Below are 20,163 nucleotides of genomic sequence, written 5' to 3'. Positions count from 1 at the left end.
GGGGGGGGGGGAAGAGAGAGAGAGAGTTGGGGGAGGGGGAGGGCACGGAAGAGACGCCACAGAGAGAGAGAGAGAGAGAGATTTTGATGGAAAAATTTGTAGCCGATAAACCGCGGAGCGGCACCGAATAAACTACAGGCCGGTATTGTCGCGCGGCACCCGCGCGAGCCTAGCACTGCCGCCGAAAAAACAAGCCGCCAGCCACGAGATATTTTCGTCAATGGCGCGACGAAGATGCGGTCTTGCGTTCCGGAATGACACGACCTCGATCACGGCAAAGCGGCCGGGAAATATCAAGGGGCCCGAAGATCGCATGCGATCGTGATACGCAGACGGGAAGCTCGTTCTCGTGCAGCGAAAATGATGGCCCCGCGAGAGCACGGCGATTCGCATTTTTCGCGACTTGCTACGCGCCCGGGACGGTCACAGTAGTGCGTATGTACTCACCCCTTCTCGTCGTCGTCCATTTCGGTCTTCACTCTCATAATATTTCACTTAAAACTACGAGAATGTTGTAATTTTTAGGGCGCGAGTGGGAATATGGCACGATGCTTTAGCGCGGACGAGGGTAATGGCTCCCCACAATGAACGCGATGTCGAGAACAGAATGTAAACGTAACGAAGCGACGCGCGTCACTTCCGGAAAGTAGCTCTAGTCAAATCAGCAACCGACGGCGCATCGCCGTAGCGGTGTGGCATGAGGTCGTGCGAACATAGATTTCTTGAGGAGAAATTTCTTGAGATTATTTCGGATAATAAACGTATATATTCGCAACATTAAATATCGTACTTTATGTAAATTGTGTCCCCCTCCACACCCTCCTATGTATGGTTTTGCCGGAGAAGCATTTATTTGCCGCGTGTACAAACATTTCGCGCAAAATGGTTTTCATTGCGATAACGAATAACAATTTATAACTTCGGTCCTGTGACACATACGTAGCGAGATTATAAGTATTAAAATGTCAAATGAGTACCGTGGTGCCGGGTTCAACGATCTACCGTCGTGCTCATATAGCCGAGGGTACTAAAATGACTAAAATCACGTCCTGAAGGGGCTTACCGACCAACTTCACTACGACGCTAATTTATCGGCGACTTTTATAGTTAGAGGAAACATAGCCGTTCGAAAATGCATTTCACACGACAAAATGAGGAAAGGCTGCAAGTGACAGCGACGTTTAATTACTCTAACCAAACGGGCAATCAGACCATGATGGAGGGAAATTTAATTGCCCACAACATATGTCAAGAGTTCTCGCAAACTTTTTGTCCATGTCTTAAATTTCTCACCGTATATGCGATCTATAGTAATTACTTACACGTGTATTCGTTACCATACACAAAATATCAATTGAACATGACTCGTAAGGTAGCCTCATTTATCGTACGATATAACAGATCTTTGTAAATGGAATTAGGGGAAAAAAACGAAAAGTCGACCAGATAGCAATTAATTCGTTTTTTATGAGAGATATGCATTTCTTGGACAATCTTTTCATACAAGTGAAAAACACGCAAGATCCGCAAATCAACGACTATCTTGAGATGCATCCTTTTTCATTCTAACTTTATTGTTCATTACATACCAAAGGCTAGTATTACATATATCGCCGGAGTTTGTCGGATGTCCCAATTGGTTGTCAGGTAGATATTCTCTAGGATGTCTAGAGAAAATATTGAAGACACTAAAAATTTTCTATCCCATAGCGAATCGAAGCAATGCTCGTCGTAGAACCAGCCAAAAGGAGATAGAATGACGCTTGCAGCGCGTTAGTGCCCAAAAAGAACGCACTCTTGCTCCATCTTTGCTGTCCGAAAGATGGCGTGCGGGCGGCTTTCAGTAACCAAACACCGCAACGCGACAGACTACTTCATCTTTGCTGAAAACTGTAGTGTCATTCATTTTTACGTTTATTCATCGATTACATTTTAAGACTAAACTAAATACAATGATGGCTCTATTGGGAGACAATGGGAAAGGGCATTTGCCTGATTACGAAGTGCAAGGAGCAAGAACAGTGAGCTTCACTCCGTATGCCGACAACGGAGGGTAATTGAAATCAAAATAACCTATACTTTTATATCAATAATCTGATAGTTTTAAGTGTCGAGATTGAGCTACCATCTCTTTTTCTATGATTAGTTCAAATTATCGTTATATATCTCAGTAGAATTGTATGTTCTATACACAATATTCTGATCATGCTGCATTTTATCGTCAGGAGCGTAGTGGCTCTTGCAGGAGATGACTTCTGTGTCATTGCTGCAGATACACGTCTCAGCACTGGATTTTCGATTTATACTCGGCAACAGGACAAGTTATTCTCATTATCAAAATCCACCATTCTAGGATGTTCTGGTTGTTGGTGCGATACATTAACTTTGACTCGCCTCTTGTCCGCTCGTATGCAGGTATAAATTTTGTTCGTTTACAGCTGATTCAGACTGTATAACATATGATATCCGAGAGTATATATATAAGTACATAGAATAATCATTGGTTGTATGAATAATAACCAGCTATACATATGCAATATACATCTTTAGATGTACAAGCATGAACATCAAAAAGAAATGTCGACTCCAGCAACTGCACAGATGCTTTCAACAATGCTGTACTATAAAAGATTCTTTCCATACTATGTCAGTAACATACTTGCTGGGTTAGATGAAAATGGAAAAGGATGTATATATAGTTATGATCCGATTGGACATTGCGAAAAGACTACATACAGGGCTGGTGGCTCAGCTGGTGCCCTCTTGCAACCACTTCTCGATAATCAGGTATATATCTTAAACTAATGCAAAGTGTTTTTCTAGCAAAATAGTGCAAAAGATACTTGAGAGACTCTGCTATCTCTCGGCGGTCATATTAGTTTGTGATGTCATAAATGAGAAATGACAAGTAGTAATTTTTTTGCGGCATGTAGCTTTATTCTTTACTTTTCCCTGGAAAACATAATAGTTTCGTAATACTGAAACCTGTAAAATGTGCGGCAAACTGAGATGTCTGTCCAGTATGTCACGTAGAATCGGCAAACTCAGTTTGCCGTACATTTTACAGGTTCCAAGATTGCAAAACTATTACGTTTTTCAGGGAAAAAACTTCATAAAACCAGTCTAGCTGCTCGGGACAGCTGAGCCTTAAGAAGAAGATCACTTTGTATCATCAATATTACATGCATTGTGGTATATTTTTATCTGTCAGATTGGATACAAGAACCAAGAAGGAGTCACACCTGCAACCTTAACTCAGGAAAAAGCTGTGGCAATCCTAAAGGATGTTTTTACTTCTGCAGCCGAGAGAGATATATACACAGGTGATGGAATAACCATCAAAATTATTACTAAAGATGGAATACAAGATACTAGTTTTGCACTGAGAAAAGATTAATGGGTAAAAAAAAATATGGAATCTATGCAAATAAAGTTAATCGAGTATATTAAAAAATTTGCCATTGCAATTTTCCTCTCGATTATTCTTTGGAGGCAGCACTGAGAAAAAGACATGTATTTATATTGAATATAAGGATCGTCCGAAAGGATGGAACATGCTTGTATACATGGGAATGTAAGTGATACAAATACACAGTGTTGTCTCAAGATAGACATTCTCTTTATATTCTACTTTTCATATATATGAATATATTTCGTCTTTGTATTTAAAAAAATTGTTTTTAATTATCCCTGCGTACTTCTTCGTACAATGGTGTTCAATGAACAAATGTTGGGTATACTTTATCATAAATTAAGAATTTTATTTTACCACTCAAGCATATTTTTCTCTTAATAGTAGCATTAGTAATGTACATTTGAAAGTCTGTAACGAAGGTAACTCTGTAATCTTTTCTTAATATTATGGTTTGTTACACCTGTATTATCCTAAAATATCCTCTTTTATTTTTTATACGTAAAGACAAGTTAATTATAACCTACTCTGTAATGCACGATATCAAAATAACCAAAGGAAAGAAAGATAGGGGTTTGTGGCTTTCCATTCTACCGTCTTTGCCAAAGTTCTTTCATGAGAACCGTGTAAGATAGAAAATAGTTTCCTTCCCCCGAGATTCACTTCTTTGTCCCGGGGGTCGTTAACGGTTTGCCACGATCTTTACCACGCAATTTAATTCCCAATACTCGCTCGATTTTGCCAATGACCATCTGGTTTGGTATTCCACGTCCTGCTTCGTAGTCGTTGATAACTTGCGCCTTCTCGTTGACTTTCTGTAAAACATGGACGAAGAAGTGAATTAAAAGTATCCAAGGTGCCGAAACATGTATTGTGTTCTAAAACTGCTGTTCCCAAAATGGAATGAATGAGCTAACTGCTGGTTGAGAGAGCAATAGACTCGGGAAGACATAATGAATTAGATCTGGATGATGCAGAGAGAGAGAAAGATAGTCAACTATTCTGTGTATATGCAATTAGATCTCTATCATTATATAATATGCAAAAATATCCTACCGTTGCTAGATCTTTTTGAGACAATCCTTTACTCTGTCGGCCTTGTTGAATAAGTTTGCCAAGGTCAAGTGGAATTTTATCGTGTTTCAACTCTTCTGTCTCACGGTCCAATTTAGCTGTGTTTTTTGTAGTTACGTGTTGTCTATTTGCACCACCACCCCCTGGTAAAAGAACTGGTTCAAAATTATTGTATTCTCTCCTCCCACATAGGAGAATGATTCATAAAATTTATATTTAATACATGAACCTGCAGTGAGGTGGGATAAAACATCTATGATATTTTATCACACGACATATATAGGTTATATTAAGACGAAATTTATAAAATGTTATTATTATCCGAAAGAAATGATATATACAGCCTAGTACACATTTATTCTATACATAAAACATGCCATATAGAAGCATCTTCAAGCTAGATTGATTTGTGCAGTTTGTTCATCTTCTTCTGTACTGATGAATTTTATTCACAGAAAAATTCAAGTATCTTCACTTTCCAGAAAAAAAAGCATAATGCTTTGATGAGGCGTATGTTAAAAATTAATTTCACTTAAGAAAAATCGTGCTCCAAATCATAGCAGTCAGTTTCAACAAGAGAGTATGCAAAATGATCAATTTTTGTGCAGTAAAGCACCGTGTTTGTTTGTCATGACAACCGATTCAGTTCGTAGTAGGAAAACTCGTCGGAAATATATCCGCGGAGACAATCCAGTACTTACACTTTGCCTGTGTCTCCACGGTGAAACCTTGCCGCCGCGCATCATTCACCGCCTGTAAATAAACATACAGTTACATCACAATCGCGACACATACATGGTCATCGGCTGCTATCACTACGAACCGCGTATATATCACATGCGCGTAAAAAGAAAAAAAAAACGTGGCGTAAATTACCTTCTCAGTTTTTAGCGTGGACGCCTTCGGTGTGCGTTTACGCAAAGTAATTGGCGCGGTGTCCCAATCTGACATATTGTAAAAAGTCGCTGCGATCCGTCGGTTATCACACACGATATCAACGTCGCGGTTTTCCACTTAGCCTGCGCTGCGCTGCACCGTGCTCTCTCTCTCTCTCTCTCTCTCCAGCGAGTTCTTCGCTCCGCCGACGTTCCGAAAATCATGCGGCGCGGCAGCTCGATCGACCGACCGAACTGCTGGCGCGAAGCTGTGATTTCACGAGCACGAATTTTGTCACACGCGTCGTCAAACGAATCTTACGAGCAGGTTGGTCGAGAAACTACCCGCGGAATCTTCGAGAAGTAGAATTTCAGATAATCTCACGTACGGGAGAAAGGTTCCGTTCGTAAAAGTCCATATTGTTTCATTCGTCGTATATACGAGTGAACGCACGTGCACATATGTCAATAGAATGTGACGGATACAATGTTTTGTTGAAAAAAAGACATGTGGTATGCATGCGCAATATGTAGCAATGATCCCCCGTTCTCGGTATTATCGATCATATTTAACATGTGATTGCTTGAAATTCCTAATCGCAATTCTTAGACTTAATGCTGCTTGTAAAAATCTTTCTTATGACATGAAAATAAAGAAGAAACGCAATTGCACGTGGCACACACAAATTCAACATGATATTGCACTAATGTGCAAGCTTCTCCGGGCAACTTGGAATTATTCGTCGTCTATCTAGATGACGCTTGTTCGACGGACGTGGCGGAAATGTTGCCTCATTATGTCATGTGCGCCGTCTGAAAATTTAATCCGCATCACCGATTAATTATCAGTAATATACCATTAATATTCGCTATCGAGCCGTACGAAATGTCGTTAATCAGGACGTTGTGGAAGTGTACGTTCAGTCCACGGCTTTTCAAGATTTACGAGGTAACGTGGATCGGTCATCTAGTTGATGTAAGTACGATATTTATTCAGCGTTTTACATAGAAACTGCACATATCTGAGGTTATCCGTGTATACGTTATAGAAGTCGTATGAGCCCAAGAATTTGGAACGTTGGGGCGATCAAATCGTCATTTCCGTAAGTATTTGCCCAATATTTATCGTCATATTAAACTTTGATATCGTGTATGTGTGGAGGCAATCATATACATGCGTCTATATTAAATCGCAATATTTACAAGCTTGCAAATTATTTTTTGTTATAGTTTGCTGCGATATGGTCCATAAGTCTCTACGCCATACCGCTTGTTGCCACATTTATATACCAACGTAATTATTCCTTGACGGATAACGCTGCTTATTTGAGTAAATTGGCAGCTGGTGCTGGTGCGATTCTTATCGCTTCGTTGGCTGCACGTGGTTACTCCCGCGTTAGCAATCCAGCATATGTGAAATTTGTACAAACATTGGCCGAAGCCCATTCGCAGTATAATGAAAAGACAAAGCAGGAGCTTCATAAGTATGATTTTGAATTTTGGGCTTGGCCTGTGGATTTTGACGTATCGAAATTACAAAGGTTAGATATATCTTCAGTTTTATTAATAAATTTCTTCAAGTCAAATTTTGAATTGCAATTCTTACAAATCTTCACATTCCAAGACTCGCAAGGAAAACAAAGTACCTTAAATGCGGAGAATCTGTCAGACTAAAATTCCAAAGTTATGTTTCCAATAACCTTGGCACAACTCTTTGGAAATAGTACAACACAAATTGTGTGTTTCTTGATTTTTAGCGATAAAGACAAGCTGACCTTGGAGAAGATTGGTAGGGCTAGTGGACGTCTGAGACAACAAAGTGGCAAAGAGTTTCTCTTTGCAATACCATGCAAATTATTTTCCTATGTGGTGGCACATACTTTGGCTATTACATTAATTTATCCTGGTAGCTTATCCGTAATAAATTGGGCACTAGGTAAAACATCAGTATTATCATTTATCGATATTTCTTTCCAAGATTACTTATAATGTATTGCTATACATTGAAGGCTCCACATTACTGAAAGGTAGAATGGACCTGATAAAACAAGGCGGAGAAAGATTCAAATTGGTAACGTCTAAGAAAAATCAAATCGACGCGATGTTTGTCGATCGGCGCAACAAGTAACGTAAACGATTAGCAACATTATTAGCAGCTCTTGTCCTACAATTCATTTCCCATGTGTGCAATTTTGCAGAAGCGCCAACGGCGGCATACTAGTTGTAACCTGCGAAGGAAACTGTGGTTTCTATGAGACGGGCGTTATATCCACTCCTTTGAACAAGGGCTATTCAGTGTTGGGTTGGAATCATCCAGGTTTCGGTGACAGTACTGTGAGTGTAACGTAGAAGAAAATATATTTGACGGGAAGAATTGCTATTATCCCGGTGATGCTTTACCGCAACAATGACATTTGCTTGCATGCAAATAATAAATCGGGGTAATTGCAAACCTTCTCCCTCGGGCAACTTGCCACTCGTGTAACGGTAAGTCGTGACTATAAAGGGCGCACCATATCCGGACCAAGAAGAATGTGCCATCGATTGCATAATGCGCTTCGCGATCGACCGTCTGAAATTTCCCGAAACTCAAATCATTCTGTACGGTTGGAGCATTGGAGGATACACCGCTACTTGGGCCGCGATGAACTATCCCTCTGTACAAAGCTTGGTAGGCTGTCGATTTCTTACATCGTCCTATTAAACCCTTTCTAATGGATTATCTTTCTTTCTACTTTAGGTATTAGATGCTACATTCGATGATGTGCTTCCATTAGCCATTAGAACGATGTCCCCGTCCCTCGAAGGTTTAGTACGCAGTATAATCAGAGATTATTTCAACTTGAATATAGCAGAGCAATTAAATAGGTATGAGAGCATATTGTCTCGATATCTTATGACATTTTCTTCTATTTAACTATCTGTCCTCGCGCGTATACGCAGGTATAACGGGACTGTATTGTTAGTGAGAAGAACGGAGGACGAGGTAGTTTGTACACCTAGTAACACTTTAGCCGGAAATCGCGGTAATATGTTACTGACGAAATTGCTCCTAAGACGTTATCCCCATCTATTTTCCGGTTCAGCCGAATCCGCTGCACTTTTAACGAGATTCTTATCTGCCGAAGCTTCCGACAGAGGTAAGTTGCTGACCTTGAACAACATTTTTTTTTTTTTTAACGAAACTTTTACACTCGTGTTACAAATCAATTGTGTGTATTATAAGCTCATTATTAATCGCGCAAACTATTCACCATAGCATCTTTATTGGAGACGTTGAATGTGGAAGAAAAAGCTTGCCTAGAATTAATAGCAGCTGATATACACAAAAATGACGGGGCGATAAGTTATCCATCTACCTTAGGACAAGACTGTAATACTAAGGCAAAATTACAGCTGGTTCTTTTCCTTGTACGTATTGCAAAGGTGATGCAACTTAGAGAGCGTAATGAAAAGAACGCATTTTTTTCGTTTCTTCCAGGTAACGATGTATATGAAAGATCAATCGTCATCACATTGTGCCCAGTTAATTGTTGATCTCTTTCACCCAGGCTGGGATCCAGCATCCGCGATTACTATGAAATAAGTTTCGTGATACTTTATTTTATAAGTCACAGCAGCTTTCAAAGAGATTCTTATTTATATAATACAGTAACAAATTACGCGCGGACGAGAGCTGTAATTAACTCTTTATGGTCGGATGGCAAGTTGGCTTCAAGAAAGCATCTTTATCGTTTCTGGTCGCCGCATTTAACAGGCTCAATTGTTATATACTAAAATGCAATGAGGAATTTATTAAATGTACAAGCAGATCAATCTTTTACTACTGTACTAGTGAGTCGTGCGTTTTGGAATAATTACAACTAGTAAGATCATCCATCGATTAGTGCGCTCCGATTGTAAAGGTTTAATAATTGCTAACTGCATTTCATGTTAAGTTGTATACCAGCAAGCATTATTTATTCCACAATAACCTATACTCAATATTACAGATTAATTGAAGAAAAACGAATGTCAACGTTAGATCCTCCCTCTCTCTTTCTCTGTCTTCCATTAATTGTTTAAATTGTTCGAGCCACAATATCTGCTTGAGTTTTTCGCATGAGTTACAAATCGTGCATCATCAACCACCATTTTATACACATAAAATGTGTTTTATGTATAAAATTCTCATATTTTACATTTCTCAATATATATATAAAATCGCAAACTTGTGAATTTTACGTACATATATATGTACGCGCGCGCGTGTGTGTGTGTGTGTAAAATTCACAAGTTTGCGATTTTGTGTGTTCTCATAGTATAGTAGATTCTGTAGAAATTTTACGTAAATAATTATTTTTACACGTACATTATTTTTCTGTTATTAGCTTGAAAATTACAAAAGTAGTAGAAACATTTAAAATTAGTATATATATAAATGTAAGATATAAATGTATTTTTCATTTGTTCATCATATAACTTAATAATCTATAATTTTTTACGAAAGAAGTAAAACTTTATTGGAAATCAAGATAATATTGCAATGAAAAGAAGGATAAGTCTTATTTAAATAACATACGTGTAAATCGTCTTTTATAAAAAGTTTTAGAAATTCTCATGTGATGTAGTATATATTTAGAAAAAAAAATATATATATTTTTTTAATTTTTTGATATTTTTAGATAATAAAAGTAATTTCATTTCATTTGTCTACTTAGAACTATTTCGCTTGGAAGAAAATTTAATGTATATATTAAAAGTACAAAATTTTATTAAATATTCTAAAAATATTTCTAAAGAAAAATTCCACGAAAGATTTTAAGTTTAGCAAGATGTGTAGACACGCACGCACGCACACGCGCACACACACAGAGTAATAGTATTGGTTTAGTTGGTTGTAATTTTATATGAAATGTTTCATCTCTATTTCCCATGCAACATATAAAAATAAATAGGTACATTTCATGTTAAAATATAATTTAGAATAAATTTACGTAACTTGAATACGATCTAGAACAATTTTAAGAGCAGCTTTGGAATCCTGGAAGGGATCTACCATCCTTGCACGACTAGTCTTCACTGGTTTATTTAGAAATAATTTTAATGTACTTTTTGTTTGCTCCAAGAAATAATCCCTCTGGCAAATTGTTTCCAAGGCTTTGAAACATCCCTCCAGGTTCCAATCAATTTTCCCATTGTTCTTGTCCTCACTCTAAAAGAAAAGAAAAAAAGAGAATTTGAATGTTTGTTATTTTTCCTAATGAAAATTTCTGTTATATTCGATAGTATCCTAATGTGTCTTACTTTAATTAAACCCAGATTAATCAATAGCGCATTAGTCAGATTCGAAATTTGATCTTTCTCTATAGCATAGGAGAATAGCTGTGCGTATAACACATCCGACAAAGATTCTGCTTTTATTCTCACATTCATGTAGCCACTATCACATAGTGCTGATACTTTCATGGTTATCCGTGTAAGTTCTTCTATAAACTTCTGTTCTGTGGTCGTATCACTTTGAATAGCTAAATTCTGAAATGAGAAACAAGCTTTGCTGAAAAGTGCAACTAGGAGCTGTAACGTATTAATAAGACGTATCAATACGTACCTCCGCATGATCAACAAAAGCCTGTACATTATCACCTTGTAGCAATAATAATTTCTCACCTATCGGTGATTTCAAGAATTCTGCAACCGTCACTATACTTTGCGCAACGTTATCTGGTGTTTTATTATCTTTGTCACTTTCCGTATCTTCATTATTATCACTTTCACACTCTTCACTCTCCTCGCCATCTTCTTCATCGTTATCAGCAGCAGCAGCAGCAGCATCATCATCATCATCGTCGTCATCATCTTCATCCTCATCAAATGAATTCAATGCATCGATTCTTCCAAAATTGGTGAGAATTTGTTCAAGTATGTCACGTCCCTTTGTCCCAAACATATTACCATCTAACTGTAGATTAGAGAGAAGCGTTTTATCAACCATAGCCTGGGCGATAGCCTTTCCACCATCAATGCGTATTTCATTGTGACTTAAATCCAGATTCCTAAGAGATGTATGATTGCCAATAACTGCTAATGCCTCTGCCAAGACTAAAGTTCCCTTTGTCTTCAGTAAACAATCTCCAAGATTCAATTCCTCCAGGTTTCGGAAGGTCGGTAGAACTTTGGCGAGCGCTCTGGCTCCTTTCAAGCCGATTGTATTATCGTTCAAATTTAAAATTCGCAAATTAGAATTAGCAGACAAACCATATGCAATTGCTTCAATGCCTTTGTGATATATGCCATTTTGTTGCATTACAACCTCCTCTAGTGTTTTTAACTCATTAAATACAGATGCTAATGCCTGTGCACCCTCATTTTCTAATCTATTTCTGCCAACGATAAAAACTTTCAGTGCAAGTGGATTGCCTGTGATAAAACAAATCTCGTTAAATCTTAGAGTTAGATTTATCAATGCAGATATTTTTTACATCTTACCGCAGTGTCTCACCTTCTTTGGAACTATTTTCATGGCACTTTAACAATGCTTGAGCTAACATCTTACCACCGGAAATGCCAAGACCATTATTGTTCAATCTTAATTCCTGAAGGGTATAACACGGATGTGATATCAACAGATCAGCCAATCCCTGAATACCAATTGGTCCAAATGCATTATCACTCAAGTCAAGTTCAGTAAGACGAGTACCAGCCACTCGTAACGCTGTGCCTAGATATTCCAATGCTTTTGGAATTTCTGTCTTCAAACGACCAGTGAACATGTCCTTCCATAAAGCTCTCTTCAAGGGAGCTGCCTTTTCTTTCAATGATTCAGCTATAGCCTCTGCAGCTTGTGTACCTAATGTATTTCCCTCTAAATCCAGATACTCCAAACAAGGACACGTGTTTATTGCTTCCACCACTTGCAGAGCTGCGTGAAAGGCAAAATGAACCTTTTAAATCAGACTATCCGGTAATAATCAAGCGTTAGGCACAAATAAAACATTATTTTTAACATTAATTTATTAGAAATCATCGTTTCTCTTCATCAATACCATCTTACCATCATTCTCGGTATCTAATTTGAGAGATCGACCGGCGAAAGAAACCCCGACATGAGAGCTCTGCTGAGTGTCTTTCAGTTGTTTGCTAAGTTCATTGAAATTAAAGGAAGTCATAACGCTTGTTCTCAAATACTTGCTTAAGATTTTGTAAAATTCTCGTTGTAAATCAGCGACTGCTATAATAACGTTTGTGCCTCCTTGATATATCAGGTGTCACAACACATCTCCGCGAGCATGCACGATATTACTTGCGCGGGAAACCACTACCAATCTTCGCCAGCTAATGAAGTAAAAATCACTATCGTAATATCACGAGGACGATTTCACCAGAGCGAAAAGCTTCGTTCAGAAAACACAAGCGATCAATGACTTATTGATCGTTAGATCCCTAAATTTAGATCAATCATGGTTTCCGCCTTCACCAACGCGAGTTAATCAAATCAGTCGATTTAATTTTGGGATTGCCAACCGCCGAACATAAAACTGATCTTTATTAAACCACTTTCATGGCATCTGTATTGCCAAATACATATAATAATACCAAAATACGTAAAATTAATCATTGCAGTTAAAGGTATTATTATCGACTTATGTTCGTTTTTGAAGTCTTGCTATTTTGGTGATTAATTTAATTGATCTATTTGATTAACTTGTGTTTATGAAATCAGGCCGGTGTTAACGAATTATTTAACCGAGATTCATGGAATTTTCTGACTTGCTGACATGACCGGGCAGCGTTCCGATAACATTTGTATTATTGCAATCTATGTTTCACGAGTCCCTCAATTTTTTCTAGACACACTAGCAATTCTCTATCTGACCGCCAATCGGCATATCCAACAAATTCGTCGTATGTCATACCAGCCTTAAGATAGAAATAAACGTGCAAGACGAACTTAGCTTAAGCAATATCCGCATTTGTTCTCTTTCCGGTATATTATAAGAGTTCTGTTCCGTGAGTTGGAGACGGCGTCATACGTCATCATTATTCGCGCTTACTCTTCCAAGGGTGTGGCGTAGGACGAATCATTCGTACACTCATTTTCATAAAAGGTCATGATGACGTTTTCTGAGATTGGATTGGTTGTCCCTGCTTAAAATCAGACAAGAGTATGGATGTGTCAGCTGTGTGTCAGATCGCGCATAGGTAGTTTTTTCTCAGTCTCGTTATTTCGTTAATCAATTAAAATGCACTAACTAAATCAATTAGTAAATAAGATGTAGATCAATTAAACAGTGTATATGAAATTAAGATTCAGGTAGTGAATCCAGATATCTCAAGAATCATTTTTATCCCAATTCCTGATAAAATTACACATAATTTCTTATTAATTCAAATAAATATATCCGACAAATGGAAATACATTAAACAATCAAGGAAAGAAGACACACAACTGATAAAAAATATCCCTAAGAGGGTAATAATATATGAGGAAAAAAAAAAGATTAAATTAATTAATATAGTTTGCGTGTGTAATGGAAGAATAAAAAAAACGCAATTAGTTTAGTATACTTTAATTAACGACACATAGTCTAATCGATTTTTATCATCTATATATCGTCGTAAAGCAGATAGAACGCGGACGAATAAAAAAAAAAAGAAAGCTAGCAGTATTTATCAGCATCCAAACGTAATCACCTCTTCCATTAAAGTATGCCAGGGTAAGCACTAGTTCTTTAGAGAGATATATTAACCCTTGTATAAGCAATATATGTAGGATGCATAACAATGTACACACACACACACGTACATGGATATCTTCTTTTTTCTTCTTTTTTTCTTTTCGTGCATTTCTTGTAACACAAGGGAACACTGTGTAATTGTACATCTTAACTGAGCTCAAAACATACATTGAGCTCGACAAGTTATACCACAGTATGTTTAAAGTACTTTATTGTTTTCCTTCAATGAAATCAATAGTGGATCTGAGAGAATAATTGTAGCGTATCATATATATAGGGTTACAGACATGTCGTTGGATCATATGTTTTGCTCTCGCTGCAGAGAAGGCTTTGCCGCTCATGAGAAAATTGTTAATTCACATGGCGAGCTATGGCATCCGCAATGTTTTGTGTATGTATACCAGTGATTTATTCTTTGGGACTTTACAAAGACCATATACATAAGGAACTCTCTCAAAAGATATAGACTGTAGAAAGAAGATTTTTTAATTGTGATCCTTTTTTTTTTTATTTAAAATGTATACCAATGTTAATTCTTCAGCTACTTTCTTTTTTACAAAAATATATCTGAGAATTAATTAATTGATTTCACTGAATAATGCTAATTTAAACATTACTTTTGACAGATGTGCACAGTGCTTCCGGCCATTTCCAGATGGAGTCTTTTATGAGTTCGAAGGTTACAAATATTGCGAACATGACTTTCATGTTCTGTTTGCCCCATGTTGTGGAAAGTGCGGTAAGATATTCTTAAATATATCCAGTTGCTATATGTAAGCAACTTTGTTCCTCACTTCCGGCTAGTTAGACATGAGAATATCTTTGCAGGTGAGTTTGTCATTGGCCGTGTGATCAAGGCGATGAATTCAAATTGGCATCCGCAATGTTTCCGCTGTGAAGAGTGTAACGGTGAATTGGCAGATGCGGGATTCATCAAGTGTCAAGGCAGAGCATTGTGTCATACCTGCAATGCCAGAGTAAAAGCTGGTGTGCTCGGAAAACATATATGCCATCAATGCCAGTATGTTTTCCTATTATCGCTATTAAAGATACAGATCAATATCGGTGATATGTCTGACTTAATATTTTATCTAAGACAGAAGAGAGAATCGTTTTAACAAGTATGCTGCCATTTATAAATCATTTGGATAAAGTGAAAGATTTCTGTTCAATTTGCAAACAATTCCAAGTTAGAATGCATTTCCCCTTCAAAGTAATTTCAATCGATTTTCTCGAATACAGCGGAGTGATCGACGATAAGCCTCTACGATTCCGCGGTGAACTGTATCACCCATATCATTTCAATTGTACGGCTTGCGGCGTGGAACTTAATTCCGAAGCTAGAGAAGTTCGTTCGCGGCCCGGCTATGCCGCCAACGAAATGGTACGGTTCTGCTAATCTTTTATAATCATATCTCCTGTATGGCTATTTTCCGCGGCAGGTTTTACAAATTCCTCTTGTTGATGGAAACGATTTAATCCTGACGAGAAAAATGCGTTCACTGCGAAATAATATTCCCCTTTCATTTAATGAGCAAAGAAAATTAATTTATTATAGTATATCGAAAATATTGTATTTCGTGATAATTTCTTTATTCCGTAGAACGAGCTGTATTGTCTGCGATGCCACGATAAAATGGGAATTCCGATTTGCGGTGCCTGTCGACGTCCCATTGAGGAGCGTGTAGTGACAGCCCTCGGCAAGCATTGGCACGTGGAGCATTTTGTATGCGCGAAATGTGAGAAGCCCTTCCTAGGTCATCGTCACTACGAGAAGAAAGGTCTCGCTTATTGTGAGACTCATTATCATCAGCTGTTTGGGAATCTCTGCTTCGTTTGCAATCAAGTTATCGCTGGAGATGGTACGTGCATCGATTGGATTGCAATTCGAGCCCTGTATATTTTTAATGCCCTTCTTAGTCAACCGATATAGTCCCAACTTCCAAAATCTGTAAGGTTTTTAACACGCTCGAAATTGTACCTAATATTAAAACTCTTTCGTTAGTTTTTACGGCGCTGAACAAGGCGTGGTGTGTTCACCATTTCGCATGTGCATTCTGCGATCAGAAGATGAATCAAAAAACAAAATTCTTCGAGTTTGATCTGAAGCCAGCATGCAAGAAGTGTTACGATAAATTTCCGCAAGAATTGAAGAAACGGATGCGACGTATGTACGACTTGAATCCCAAGAGAATACCGGCATAAATATGCAGATCCAACAATATATCTATAGATATAACTAATACTCGTTATGTTTAGTGCCTTATCCTTTAACGTCAATGCAAAAAAAAAATGTATGTTAACCATTTACTCCAATATTACCAGATATTAATTTTTGTGCTAATTAAGATACTATTATCGAAAATATTTCTTGTACACTTATACAATAAAGAAATTCAGATAATTATGTAACATTTAACGTATCGCAAACGCATTTTCCAATTTCTTAGCAGTGCAGCAGAGTCTCGTACATAAATTTATTTTGTTCAATAATTAAAAAAAAATATTCACCATTGCGCATGAAGTGTATCTCTGCATGTACGTCTTGAAATGCTATTTTATACACATCTTTATACGACGATATTTCATTATACACGATTTGACATTTCTTTTAATCATATTCTTTATATATATTTTTTCTCCTACTCCAAATAAAAATACGATATTTTACGAACAAGAAGAAAGAGGAGATGCGTAGAAAATATAATTAAGGAAAATGAAATTTTTATGTGTGTGTACCTTCACCAGATGTTTTGATATATTTTTTTACAATATTGACAGAGTACAGAGTGAGAGTGAGAAAGAGAGAGGAAGAGAGAGATTGCATGGAAACAGAAACAGTGTATAATGAAAAATTTGTTAATGAAAATTTTATTTATAAATTAAGGCATTCCCGTGAATTTTACGTTCACGTGCGTGCTCCTCTCTCGCCTTCGAATCTTTAATTCATTCGACGTCATAAAACATGATCATCTGTATATATTTTATTCTTATAATTTATATCTTTCGTACGCGGCTTTATTGCCATGAATTAAGTGAATCTACTTCCATAATAAATGAATACGAATGAAAGAAAAAACTCTGAAACACCTCACTATAGCCGACAGTAAGTTTAGTGTCGTTCCTTTGTTCTTGACCAACAAATTACGCGAGTTTTTCTTAATAAAAAGTTTATTTCTCTTATCGCGTTTTTGGAGAAAAAATTGCAACGCAATTGCGATAGATTTAATATATGTGTTGTGTGATATCATCCTACAGGTACGATTAGTATTCTATGGTTAACGCCGCATTTGGCGCTAAATGTAGCGACTGATCTTGAACTTTAAAGCGGTATGCGCGATAATCGATTTAGTTAAATATATATATATATATATATACACATCTTAGATGACGTCAAAAAGCGACAGAATTTACAGATCCCCGTTCTTGTGAATTACGCTCTTATAAAGGCACGCGTAAAATTATGGACAAAAATATGGAAAAATAAAGTTAAGAGTTATAAAATGAGAAATATAGAAAAATAGAAAATTTATTATTAACGAGAAAGTATACTGTTTCTCTCTTAAGCCAGTCATGTTTCACAACAAAGTCTTATTCACGAGACTTCGACTTGAAATCTTTCGCGTTAAGAAATTTTTTACGTGCTTTTACGAGAACATGCGCTTTGCCTCTTTGATAAATCTTCTCATTCTTGACATTATGAGGGTGTAAATGGATAAATCATAATTGACCAATACGAAGACAGCACTCGACGCAATCGTGGGCCGAGGTCGCATTTAGCGCTAAATGCGCAACGTGAATAACAGGATTATGCCACTTTATTGCAATTGAAAAGGCGATGCGGGCCTTCAACGGGTTAACAATAAATCATGAAAAAAAAAAGACCTTTATACAATTCGCAATAACGATACATTATTATTTCTAATTGTACAGTGCGCAAAAGTCGCGCGCTCGTTCGTCGCTTATTTTCTTTTCCTCATGTTTATTCTTTATTAAGAAATTTTCTGGCTGCATATAAAAAGTCTCGACGAATCTCGATGGCTCGTCGCTCGGCGAAAGCCGTTATTCTTTCATTTTCCTCCTCTTCTTTTTACACATACGTACACGCATACAGAATACATACAAACGTACACACGCACACATCCTGTCTTCGCCGTTTGAAGAATGTATATGTGTGTGTGTTTATTTATATATTTATGTGTGTGTATATATTTCTACACGTTCATTATACAGCAAGGCGGCTCGGAATCTTAATTGCGATTTCGAGAGGGAGAACATTATTGGCAACGCTTTGTCACGCTCGCATTTTTCTTTGCTTGAGATATTACGATGGTTGGAATATTACGTGCTTGCGTATGAAATGTTAAGCATTTAGTCACTGACAATCAGCCTAGAGGAAGTTGTTAATTGTTCCTCAGGTGTCCACATGGCGTCTAGATTTTCCACAATTTTTACACTTAGTCCCGAGACTTTTGCATCTTTTGATGATGTTCACATCTTCTCAAGTCCCGGAAAGCTCTTTATAGTACGATAAAAAAAAACTATTTCTTTTCTTAATTAAGCATTAAAATAGCAATTGATATGAGCACGAATTACTTTAAATGTACACGACTGTTTAGTGAAATTAGGTATAACAATCCGAAACGCATTTAAAATTGACATATACACATAAAAGAAAAAAGGAAACATACATTTACTAATAATGTATATAACTAAGTTCTAAAACTTACAAACATACATATAAAAGAAGCCTCTAGCTTATATTCTTCTTTCCTCTAAGAAATAAATAAAATGCGCGCTTAAAAATTGCACAGCTTTCCTCATCAATTTCTTCTCGCGCAGCTGTCTGTATTAACATAATCTATATCTCCAACTCAATTAAACTATTCGAAATTAGTTTATATAAATTAAAAAAAGAAAACGGACTTTTCATACGCAACAACGTAATAATGCTGTAGTATAGCTAAAAAATGCGCCCTTAAATCCTTGAATCCAAGATTCTTTATCCTTATGTTTTTCCTCACGTTTCTATACGTTACCATTCATTTAGATTCTTAGATCTATACATTTTCAATTTTTTGATCGATGGATCTTTAATTCTTTGCAAAACTAGTTTGTACAATTTGCTAACTTCCATTCTTCAATCTTATATTTTTGGTGAGATCCTCGCATTTCTACATATTGCTATTTTTATCATCTTAGGAATAATTTGTCTTCCACTCAATATTTGCGTTTTTGATCATTTTTGATTTTCGATGATCGGATATCTCATTCCGAATTGAATTCTTAGGGAGACATCAGAGACTCTTACATTAATTATTTTGTATGACCAGTCTTTTAATTTATAATCACAAAATTATTTCAATATCGAATTTCTTTCAAATTATATCACGAATTGTGCTATCATTGCATATACTTGGCTCGATAAATTTGTGGATCTCTTCAGGTAGAATATTCAATTTCCATTTTGATATTCTTAATTTTTTTCAAAGGATGAATTCATAGATCGAGATAATAATTTCTCGATTTTTGGATATTTAAACCTATGGATTCTCGGATTCTTGGATCATGCAGAAATTTGTTCCGGGACAGTCATACGGAGTCGTTTCGATGGGCGTTATACAAAGAGAACATTATACGCGCGCGTAGTGTGTATATGTGTGTACATACACACACACACACACATACGCATATACATGTATATATATAACTCTTACAAGAAACATCGGTACATTTACTAAGTACAGAAAGATGGAAGAATTGGAAGCCGCGCATAAAAAAAATCTCTTCATTAAATCTCTTCCCAGTTTAACCCAGTTTAATAGAAACAATCATTCAAATGATCGTATTTCTCCGAACTATCGTTGCACATGGATTAAAAAAAAAATAAAACATTAGAGAGTACAAGGTAGTCCAAGCATCGCGTTACAAAACGAAAGGTTTGTTGGTTAATCTCTTGTAATCAAATATGTAACTTGAACATGAAGAACAAATATTCCGTAAGCTGATAGCTCTATTCTTTCGAAGCAATTCCTTATCGAAAGCGACCTCTAATATATATATATATATATATATATATATATAT

The 20,163-nt window shown here is 36.8% G+C and overlaps 6 protein-coding genes across 14 annotated transcripts in view; 3 read left to right on the top strand and 3 right to left on the bottom strand.

The window, feature by feature from the left end:
• LOC106744205 (heterogeneous nuclear ribonucleoprotein 27C-like) overlaps positions 1-532 on the bottom strand; it is a 77,306-nt gene extending 76,774 nt beyond the window's left edge. For all 7 annotated transcript variants that reach the window (XM_014618743.1, XM_014618744.1, XM_014618745.1 and 4 more), the window contains exon 1: positions 448-532. In XM_014618743.1, coding sequence (XP_014474229.1) covers positions 448-485 — 38 coding nt within the window. In that variant the 5' untranslated portion in view covers positions 486-532. The remainder of the gene's footprint in view (positions 1-447) is intronic.
• Positions 533-1,832: 1,300 nt separating this feature from the next.
• LOC106744271 (proteasome subunit beta type-1) lies at positions 1,833-3,880 on the top strand. The gene is made up of 4 exons (XM_014618903.1): positions 1,833-2,053; positions 2,226-2,415; positions 2,551-2,787; positions 3,212-3,880. Exons 1-4 carry the CDS (start codon positions 1,953-1,955, stop codon positions 3,395-3,397), a joined length of 714 nt encoding a protein of 237 aa, XP_014474389.1. The 5' UTR covers positions 1,833-1,952; the 3' UTR covers positions 3,398-3,880.
• On the bottom strand, positions 3,741-5,530 carry LOC106744272 (endothelial differentiation-related factor 1 homolog). Of its 2 annotated transcripts, none has more exons than XM_014618904.1 (4): positions 5,363-5,530; positions 5,188-5,239; positions 4,469-4,641; positions 3,741-4,227 (listed from the first exon to the last, which is right to left on the bottom strand). In XM_014618904.1, the coding sequence occupies exons 1-4, from the start codon at positions 5,435-5,437 to the stop codon at positions 4,072-4,074; spliced, it is 456 nt and encodes a 151-aa protein (XP_014474390.1). In that variant the 5' UTR covers positions 5,438-5,530; the 3' UTR covers positions 3,741-4,071. The 2 variants fall into 2 exon arrangements, with proteins under 2 accessions (XP_014474390.1, XP_014474391.1); XM_014618905.1 differs by having other exon boundaries at positions 4,469-4,629; positions 5,363-5,528.
• A 591-nt stretch (positions 5,531-6,121) lies between these two features.
• Positions 6,122-9,192, top strand: LOC106744270 (abhydrolase domain-containing protein 16A). The gene is made up of 11 exons (XM_014618902.1): positions 6,122-6,337; positions 6,411-6,464; positions 6,592-6,902; positions 7,119-7,297; positions 7,371-7,485; positions 7,560-7,695; positions 7,868-8,032; positions 8,102-8,229; positions 8,305-8,501; positions 8,621-8,772; positions 8,843-9,192. The coding sequence occupies exons 1-11, from the start codon at positions 6,248-6,250 to the stop codon at positions 8,945-8,947; spliced, it is 1,632 nt and encodes a 543-aa protein (XP_014474388.1). The 5' UTR covers positions 6,122-6,247; the 3' UTR covers positions 8,948-9,192.
• A 585-nt stretch (positions 9,193-9,777) lies between these two features.
• LOC106744269 (ran GTPase-activating protein 1) lies at positions 9,778-12,680 on the bottom strand. Its single transcript, XM_014618901.1, has 5 exons — positions 12,395-12,680; positions 11,843-12,262; positions 10,952-11,760; positions 10,648-10,875; positions 9,778-10,555 (listed from the first exon to the last, which is right to left on the bottom strand). The coding sequence occupies exons 1-5, from the start codon at positions 12,507-12,509 to the stop codon at positions 10,334-10,336; spliced, it is 1,794 nt and encodes a 597-aa protein (XP_014474387.1). The 5' UTR covers positions 12,510-12,680; the 3' UTR covers positions 9,778-10,333.
• A 642-nt stretch (positions 12,681-13,322) lies between these two features.
• On the top strand, positions 13,323-16,501 carry LOC106744306 (LIM and senescent cell antigen-like-containing domain protein 1). Of its 2 annotated transcripts, none has more exons than XM_014618967.1 (8): positions 13,323-13,542; positions 13,968-14,057; positions 14,356-14,469; positions 14,705-14,817; positions 14,907-15,099; positions 15,321-15,462; positions 15,682-15,940; positions 16,084-16,501. In XM_014618967.1, the coding sequence occupies exons 2-8, from the start codon at positions 14,050-14,052 to the stop codon at positions 16,281-16,283; spliced, it is 1,029 nt and encodes a 342-aa protein (XP_014474453.1). In that variant the 5' UTR covers positions 13,323-13,542; positions 13,968-14,049; the 3' UTR covers positions 16,284-16,501. The 2 variants fall into 2 exon arrangements, with proteins under 2 accessions (XP_014474453.1, XP_014474452.1); XM_014618966.1 differs by having other exon boundaries at positions 13,965-14,057.
• Positions 16,502-20,163: the final 3,662 nt, after the last annotated feature.

This window comes from Dinoponera quadriceps, unplaced genomic scaffold (assembly GCF_001313825.1).
Source record: "Dinoponera quadriceps isolate SergipeBrazil2010 unplaced genomic scaffold, ASM131382v1 scaffold707, whole genome shotgun sequence".
Classification (NCBI taxonomy): Eukaryota; Metazoa; Arthropoda; class Insecta; order Hymenoptera; family Formicidae; genus Dinoponera; species Dinoponera quadriceps.
Note: the sequence above shows the minus strand (reverse complement) of the source record. Positions and strands in the feature narration are given on the sequence as shown.

Excerpts from the sequence above, each read along its gene's own strand:
- LOC106744271 (XM_014618903.1), top strand. The coding sequence starts at position 1,953 with ATGATGGCTCTATTGGGAGACAATGGGAAAGGGCATTTGCCTGATTAC. Across the intron at positions 2,054-2,225 it reads CCGTATGCCGACAACGGAGG|GAGCGTAGTGGCTCTTGCAG; the intron begins GTAATTGAAATC and ends TTTTATCGTCAG. Across the intron at positions 2,788-3,211 it reads AACCACTTCTCGATAATCAG|ATTGGATACAAGAACCAAGA; the intron begins GTATATATCTTA and ends TTTATCTGTCAG.
- LOC106744272 (XM_014618904.1), bottom strand. The coding sequence starts at position 5,437 with ATGTCAGATTGGGACACCGCGCCAATTACTTTGCGTAAACGCACACCG. Across the intron at positions 5,240-5,362 it reads CCACGCTAAAAACTGAGAAG|GCGGTGAATGATGCGCGGCG; the intron begins GTAATTTACGCC and ends GTTTATTTACAG. Across the intron at positions 4,642-5,187 it reads CGTGGAGACACAGGCAAAGT|TTCTTTTACCAGGGGGTGGT; the intron begins GTAAGTACTGGA and ends ATTTTGAACCAG.
- LOC106744270 (XM_014618902.1), top strand. The coding sequence starts at position 6,248 with ATGTCGTTAATCAGGACGTTGTGGAAGTGTACGTTCAGTCCACGGCTT. Across the intron at positions 6,338-6,410 it reads GGATCGGTCATCTAGTTGAT|AAGTCGTATGAGCCCAAGAA; the intron begins GTAAGTACGATA and ends TATACGTTATAG. Across the intron at positions 8,230-8,304 it reads ATAGCAGAGCAATTAAATAG|GTATAACGGGACTGTATTGT; the intron begins GTATGAGAGCAT and ends GCGTATACGCAG.
- LOC106744269 (XM_014618901.1), bottom strand. The coding sequence starts at position 12,509 with ATGACTTCCTTTAATTTCAATGAACTTAGCAAACAACTGAAAGACACT. Across the intron at positions 11,761-11,842 it reads TGAAAATAGTTCCAAAGAAG|GCAATCCACTTGCACTGAAA; the intron begins GTGAGACACTGC and ends GTTTTATCACAG. Across the intron at positions 10,876-10,951 it reads CTTTTGTTGATCATGCGGAG|AATTTAGCTATTCAAAGTGA; the intron begins GTACGTATTGAT and ends TTCTCATTTCAG.
- LOC106744306 (XM_014618967.1), top strand. Across the intron at positions 15,100-15,320 it reads CATATATGCCATCAATGCCA|CGGAGTGATCGACGATAAGC; the intron begins GTATGTTTTCCT and ends TCTCGAATACAG. Across the intron at positions 15,463-15,681 it reads GCTATGCCGCCAACGAAATG|AACGAGCTGTATTGTCTGCG; the intron begins GTACGGTTCTGC and ends TTTATTCCGTAG.